Genomic DNA, 8,151 nt, shown 5'->3' with positions numbered 1-8,151 from the left:
CCAGCGTGTCCTGTCTGGTTTTTCCATGATTGGTTAGTGCCTTTGTGAGCACATCTGTGTTCTGTGCTTGGATAGAGGGGGGTTTAAGGGAACGGCGTGGTTAAAAAAAATATGATTTTACCATTTAATGTAGTTGATAAGTCAAGAAATGTTTGAATAGACGCTTTGCTTTACCCGTTTTCCTGGAACTATGGATAATGTAGCTAACACGGAAGCTTATATGTCACCAGTGAACACACAGTTAGAAAGCAAGCTACATATCTAAAGCAGCACACACTGGACTGCGTCAAGTTGTTCGGTGATCTGAAATAGATTATCTTATGTTGTTTCTGACACTGTGTGACAGACTGTTATCTTTAAAATTGGATAAAAGGGGCAACCCTCAAGTGACGTAACCGTCTAGGTCTTTGCTCCGTCATCGCAAGTTTGATCCCTCGCGTTGTCACAGTCATCTGTAGCCGGGCGTAGAAGTAGGCATGACAATTTTGGCCAAAAAAGCCCTAAAGATTAAATAGGTCTACTCATTGGGACGCAGTCTTGCTTTTAAACATCCTGAGTTCCTGGAGCTTCAGATTCAAACACTGGTGTGCAGATAACAAACTGAAGGCTTGAGGCAGTGGTGGATAGTAACTACTGCTAAGGCGGAGCTTGGCAATACAGTCAGCGTGCTCACACAAAACAAATCAAATTTCATTATCTTAAAAAAATGGCTTAACAAGTATTCTTTACTCATTGGATTGGGTAGGCCTAGGCCTAGATATGCCCCTCTAGAGGGCATTTTATTGCAAATTTCCTGCTCACAAACGAGCGAAACATCATCATGTTGCATGGTGTTTATGCACATCTCTGCTAGATATGACTACATCGGGTAGAAAATTGTGCAAACATCCCAAAAAATACCTAACATAATATTCCCAATCTTTGTCCATTTTTAGAACATATAAAAATATGTCACCCACACCAAACGTTGGGTTAAGCAAAAAAATGCTCTATATTTGATTTTTCTTTATGTTCATGCAGCTTTATCTATTCCTCCCTCTAAGTGTCTGACTGTAATCACTGTAAATATTTTTTGAATGGGACCAAAGAAACAGCAGGAGTGTAGAAGGTCTCTCCGTTGTTTTTGACTTTAGACTACTGGCTTTTTAACGAACAGTTGTGACTATTAGTACAGAGTCACATTCATCCCTGCACATTTGTGCTTGTCTAAGTTATGTACAACAGAGTATTCTAACTCCATGCAGGAGGGTCCAGACCATCTGGCGAAGTAAACAAGTACAACCTGTGAAGTTCCACGTTAATTCAGCCTTATCTGCCTTAACCGTGTACTCGTTAGGATTTCTTAGTCCCATTAATTTCAGAAACATGCAGCGTGACAGCAATTACAGTCCTGAAGATCTTCATTTACATGCACCCTTTTGCCCTGCCTATTTTCTTATTTCCATAAGGTTTCGAAGTACAGGCAACCATCTGGCAGCCTGGGTGTCTTTTGCAAATGATCGATTCTTTTTAGAAGAATCTTTTGGCAGGACAAATTTAATTGATTCACCCCATTGAAAGAGTCATTCTCTTGGGGCTCCTGAGTGGTGTTACCATCTAAGTGTTGGCTCTATCATCAGGAGATCACTGTCTGGGTGGGTAGAATGGCCCCCCTGTCTCCCCTCATCACTCAGCTTGATGCTAGTCAGCCCAGGCATCTGTTAGCTCACATAACAGCATTGGTGGTTGGCGCTTTCCTCCGGATGCGTTCGGCTGTCCAATGATGTTGCTTTAGCCTCAGTTCAAAAAGATACAGTGGCACTTCTCAGGTCTCGGTGGAAGCCTGTCCTGGCCGTTGCCCTTCTGGTGCTGGTGGTATCGTGTAATTTGGGGGGATCCTACCTAGTGGGTGGAATTAGATATGATGAAATTGATCATTCTCTTCAGAGAATTTGCTCAGTAGTGGCATACCCAGACTATTAGCCAGTATGGTTTGTCATATGTCGCGAGCATCATGTCCCTAGAAGCACACACTAAACAGAGTCAAGGAATCAAGACATCCAATGAACGTACATCACTTCGGTGAAAATAGTGCAGGTGGACTATTGACCTGGTTACATCATAGGTGTTTTAAATTATTAGAAGGTACACTATATGGCTGAAACTATGAGGAACCCTCCTAGGGGCCAGGTGTTTCAGTCACACCCATTGATAACAGGTGTATAAAATCAAGTACATGGTAATGCAGTATCTATTGACAAACACTGGAATGTAGAATTGGTCGCCCTGAAGAGGATCGTAGGATGCCACAAGTCAGTTTGTGAAATTTCTGCCATGCTAGATCTGCCCCGGTCAACTGTAAGTGCTATCGTTGTGAAAGAATCATCTAGGAGCAACATCAACTCAGACATGAAGTGGTAGACCATGCTGAAGTTTGTAGCACATAAAAATCACTTATCATCTCTTGCATCACACAGTAGAGTTCCAGCCTACGTCTGGAAGCAACAACAGCACAAAAACTGTGTGTCCGGGGCTTCATAGAATGGGTTTCTGTGGCCGAATAGCTGCACATAAGCTAATATCACTGTACAATGGCAAGCATCTGCAGTGGTTTAAAGCATGATGCCACTGGACTTTGGAGTTTGACAGATGCCAGGAGAACGCTACCTTCTAGAATACATAGTGCCATCAGTAAATTTCCATTACTATACTTAAGTATACTATATGGACAAATATATCAGGACACCCCTCGTAATCATTGAATTCAGGCATTTCATTCAGTGCCATTGCCACAGGTGTATGAAATTGAGCACCTGGCCATCCAGTCTGCCTTGACAAACATTAGTGAAAGAACGGATCATTTTAAAGAATTGACTGAACTGTCGGTGTGGGACTATAATACAAAGCCACCATTGCAACAAGTCAGTTCTCAAAATATCTTCCCTTCTAGATACAGTACTGTGTGAAAGTTTTAGGCATCTAAGTAAATGTTTAAACAGTTGACCTCAGCAGTGAGTTTATCACAATATACATTAGAATAAAGTCGTATTCATAATTCAAATAAACAGAAAAACAATAAAAAGTAACCAGAATTTCTTGGGTCCATATTTTTCCTGGACACCTTCACAGCCGCCACAGAGACTCGTTAATATCACCAATTACATCATGAGCTCAATTTACTGAGCACTGATTGGTCAAACCAGGAGCTGCTTTTTAACTACATATCATTTATTAATTAATATTCTATCAATTTTGTTTATTCAAATATAAACACTTCTCAGCAAATAAACACAAACTACACAAATAAATATTGAAAATGTGTCTTGGGCACCTGAGACTTTCGCACAGTGCTGTAGGTCTAGGGGATAAAACGATAACATTAATTATCGCAATTTAGCTTTTCCTCAATAGAACGATATAAAAGGTTTGATTAATTTCCGATATAATACACCATTCTCACACTTTTACGTTCTAGCGACAGTCCTGGTGGCGTTTTCTGCTGCAAGGAAAGCGACACTACTCTGCTGTCGCCAGGAGAGGGCATGTTGAAAAACTTCCATCCATCCATCCATCCATTTTCTAAGCCGCTTCTACGTCAGGGTCGCGGGAGGGTTGCTGGAGCCTATGCCAGCGGTCTTCGGGCGAAAGGCAGGATACACCCTGGACAGGTCGCCAGTCCATCGCAGGGCAGTTGAAAAACTTCCGAGTTTTTTTTAACATGATTAGAGAGGGAGGGGCGACGAGTAAAATAGAGTCACCAAATATACATTAGCATCAGCTGAAATGTAGAGTTTATATATTCCCTGTTTGAGTGGAGCGACCGGCAATCTGTTCTCCTTTGACTAAGTGTGAGTGAGAAGAGGCGTAACTCTACTGGCGTGAACTCGCCTCTTTCCTAACAAGCTTTAGTCAGCGTTAAATCACTTCTGCTCCTCTCAATTAAAGTGCTGTTACAGCGGTCAAAAGGTCATATTTAAGTATAAGTGGGAGTAACGCTATCTTGCCATGCTAGATGTTTCTAGCAGCTGGCTCACTTGAAGCAGCTCTGTCACTCGCACAACATGGTGTATTGATGATACTGTAGATCAGACAAGACAGAAAACCTCCGCTTTCAGTTTAAACGTAGCTAAAAGGAGGACTCTGTTTGTTTGGTGTTGATATATTGCGGTTCACCCCTCAAACTACTACGATAGAATAGAGAAATGCAGCCGTCTGCTAGCTGGTGTTTGAATACTGAGTTCCAAATCTCCTCTGGCTTTACCATCAGCACAAAAGCTGTGTGCCAGGGGCTTCATCACATGGGTTTCCAAGACCGAGCAGCTGCATGCAAGCCTTACATCACCCATGCAGAATGCCATGAGTAGGATGCAGTGGTGTAAAGCGCCGCCAGTGGACTGAAGCAGAAACGTATTCTGTGGAGTGATGAATCAGCTTCTCTATCTGATAGTTTGATGGATGAGTCTGGGTTTGGAGAAAGCCAAGAAGATGTTACCTGGCTGACTGCACTGTACCAACTGTAAAGTTTGGCAGAGGAGGGATAATGATATGGAGTTGTTTTCCAAGGGTTGGCACAGGACCCTTCCAGTGAAGGGAAATCGGAATGCTTCGGCAGACCAAGACACTTGTCTGCTTCCAAATCTGTGGTTTGGAGAAGAACCTTTTCTGTTCCAGCATGACTGAGCCCCAGTGCACAAAGTAAGGTCCATAAAGGCATGGCTGGAGTTGGTGTGGAAGAACTTGACTGGTCTGCACAGATTCCTGACCTAAACCCCATCTAACACCTTTGGGATGAACTAGAATGGAGATTGCAAGCAAGGCCCTCTGGTCCAACACCAGCATCTGACCTTACAAATGCTCTTCTAGATAAATGGGCAAAGATTCCCACAGACAGACTGGAAGAGTGGAAGCAGTTATAGCTGCAAAAGGAGACCAATTTCATATGAATGCCTATGGATTTAGAACGGGATTAACAAGTGTAGGTGGCCCAACACTTTTGTCCATATGGTGCATTATTTTGGATGATTTGTTCATTTTAGTCAATCATTTTCATTACAAAAGTATAATTTTAGCCTAAATTCATGCTGTTTTGGACATGTAAACATAATCAGAACTCTCTCAGCATGGTGCCGCTGTCTCGGCTGGAAGGTCAGGATGCTGTTTGATGTTTTAAGCAGTCGTCCTGTCAAATGTCAGTCGAGTGCAGAGGCCTTGGGGGTATTAGGAGAAAATCCTGTGTCGTACATCACCGAATACCACTGCTGTCAGTGTTTTTGACTGTTGTTGTTTCTTTTTTCCTGTAAGGCTTCCCTAAAAAGCGAGTTTTAATCATATTATCTTATTGTGTGTGTGTGTGTGTGTGTGTGTGTGTGTGTGTGTGTGTGTGTGTGTGTGTGTGTGTGTGTGTGTGTGTGTGTGTGTTTGATTCTGTTTGCCCTCTAGCTTCCCAGCCTGTGGACAGTAAGCTGTGTGTGGGGTCAGTGCCAAGTACCAGCCAGCTGTGCCACATCTCATGCCCCATCGAGTGTGAGGTGTCCCCCTGGGGGGCCTGGGGACCATGCACCTTTGAGAACTGCAATGACCAGTCAGTGAAGAAAGGTAGAGCTTCAGTCACTCTCTGTATAGACATAAAAGACCCTTCGTTAGTGGTCAGTTTCTGACAGAATAGCTCTTGTCTAGGTGTTTTTGAGTGGTAGATGGTTCACACTTAGCAATGACACTGACATGTAACACTAACCCAGCAAGCCTGCTGTGTCTGATACACTCGGACCAGGACCACACACACTACCATGTCAGTGTCACTGCAGACCACCACCCAAATAATGTCTGGACAGCAGCAGTTTAGTGGTCAGAAACTAATCAGTGATTAAGGAGGTTGTGGGGGCTGACAAATTGTGCAGCAACTGATGAGCTGGACCTCACAGAGTGGTCAGGGAGTGGAGGTACGAGGTAGAGCTGGGTGTTGAGTGTATAGTCCTAAGAGCCGTCACAGCATGCATGAATGCTCTTTAGACGCTGTTTGAAAGGTAACTGAAAGGAAAATTGCCTCTGTTGTCACGTCCCTTTAAGGTGCTACTCTGCGGTCATGTCAGAATTATTAGTGCATGGAAAGTTAATGATTTGTTTTCAATTTCCCCCCGAAAAAGGTCTCAAAGCTGAAAAATAACAGGTTTTATGTGCTTCCTGGGATTGCTTGATGAATTCTCTTCAGGGCAGCCAAGCGTTCTCATTAATATTCATTGGTCCACCAATCATTTTTCAGATGGCTTGTTTTCAAACAGCACGCCCTGATTCGCTGTATTTAAATGAGTTATACTTGTGAGAGCACAGCTAATGATGAAAAACCAGAATTCAATCAGGATAATAGTGAGCAATGTGGAAGGGTCAAATACAATGGACAAGGATGAAACCGAGTCTTGGACTAAGCTGCACGTCAGTGATGTTACACCATTAAAAATGCCATTTAGTCCAGATTTAGGTTTAATCTGGCTCAGGAAAACCAAACCTGTGTGTTTTCTAGACCTAGATTAAGACTAATCCTGTCTAATCCTTTCTAATGGTCATTCACCATTGGCATTGCAGTTTAGTCCAAGACTAGGCTTGTGCAGAAAAGTGGCTTCTTACTGAAGCCGACAGCAAATGAAAATCTCATAAAAGCAAGAGGAAAGAAAAAGGTCGAAACCAGGGCTGTAAAATGTGGTGTTCAGTAAAGCTGTTGGATACCACAGTGATGATATAATAAGCAATAAATTATGATAAAAATGTGTGTCTCTGGCTAGATGTGCACAAACTGCAGGCCCCCTTTTCGCTGTTTGAAAAGAAGTCTAAGAAAACTCACATGTAGCCTCTTAAACTCCTCGAGACCACCGGTGGTTCCAAACCGCACTTGGTCATGTTCTTCATAATGTTCATATTTCATGAGCTCCATTCAGAAGCTGGGCGTCGTGTGAGGCTGTAGCTCTTCTCTCCAGTCTAATAGACGGTGATGTCATTTTAAACCCTTATAATAAAAGAACCTGAACTCAGTTTGTTTTTCTACTGAAAGTCGACCCGTTTTTCCCCAAATCTGGGCTCTAAACTATAAACAGACGGCGTCTCTTCAGTGATCTGCTCTGGAAACGTTACTTTCATAAAATAACACAAAGATTTTTGGCTTTCAGCAGTAAATTGTGAGCGTATAGTGATATGTGGAGATCATAAAACACATGTTCTGTTCTTTTGAGGGGCTTTTACAAAAAGTAATTTGCATTTATTTCATGCATTTACTGAATCATTTTCCTTATAATTTAGTCTTGAAATTCAGGTGACCAAACCAAAACATACCCTGGAGCATAAGAGGTTAAGGAAATAGACAAAGTACATTTGAAAGTACCACTGCACAAAACGAAAAGAATGAAACACCTGTAGCTACTTACATCATAATTTCCAGCACATACCTGTGTTTTGTAAAAGCCCTTACACACGAAACGAATTTCCACGGTTCTCTGATTATTTGAATGGTCATGTAAACAGCATAATCCAGTGTCTTAGTTCAGAGAGAGGTCTGTTGCGTGTACGTTGCTTCCAGGTTTCAAGTTCCGAAGGCGAAAGATCACAAACTACCCAACAGGCGGAGAAGGAGACTGCCCCCATCTGGTGGAGGCCATACCCTGTGAGGAACCTAGCTGCTTCGACTGGCAGCTGCTCAAACTGGGGCAGTGCGTCCCTGATGAGGACATGGACTGTGGTCCAGGAACGCAGCTTCCACAGGCGCGCTGCCTCAACAGCGACGGTGAGTCACGCTAAAGTTCTGTGAAAGCGCTGACTTTGCTGTGAGACAGGAGCCTCATAACTCATTTGGAAATGCGAGCAATATTGGGAGAACATTGGGAGAACATTTCCTACATTACATTTACATTTACGGCATTTGGCTGACGCTCTTATCCAGAGCAACTTACAATTTCATCATTTTACACAGGGAGGCCAAGGTGGTGTTAGGAGTCTTGCCCAAGGACTCTTATTGGTATAGCGTAGGGTGCTTGCCCTGGTCAGGGATTGAACCCCAGTCTACAGCGTAGAAGGCAAAGGTGTTAACCACTACACTAACCAACCACATGAATCAGAGGGAATTTTATAGCATTAAGAATTGTGAAAGTGTCAGAAGTGTGGTTCCTATTTCTGGAAAAAAATACTGAA

The 8,151-nt window shown here is 42.9% G+C and overlaps 1 protein-coding gene across 3 annotated transcripts in view; it reads left to right on the top strand.

Moving 5' to 3' along the window:
* The window catches only part of LOC108433870 (thrombospondin type-1 domain-containing protein 7A), a 238,224-nt gene that overhangs the window by 114,388 nt on the left and 115,685 nt on the right, over positions 1 to 8,151 (top strand). For all 3 annotated transcript variants that reach the window (XM_037534172.1, XM_017708707.2, XM_037534171.1), the window contains 2 exons: positions 5,419 to 5,574; positions 7,544 to 7,747. In XM_037534172.1, coding sequence (XP_037390069.1) covers positions 5,419 to 5,574; positions 7,544 to 7,747 — 360 coding nt within the window. The remainder of the gene's footprint in view (positions 1 to 5,418; positions 5,575 to 7,543; positions 7,748 to 8,151) is intronic.

This window comes from Pygocentrus nattereri, chromosome 24 (assembly GCF_015220715.1).
Source record: "Pygocentrus nattereri isolate fPygNat1 chromosome 24, fPygNat1.pri, whole genome shotgun sequence".
Taxonomy (NCBI): domain Eukaryota; kingdom Metazoa; phylum Chordata; class Actinopteri; order Characiformes; family Serrasalmidae; genus Pygocentrus; species Pygocentrus nattereri.
This window is presented reverse-complemented; position numbering and strand designations above follow the sequence as displayed.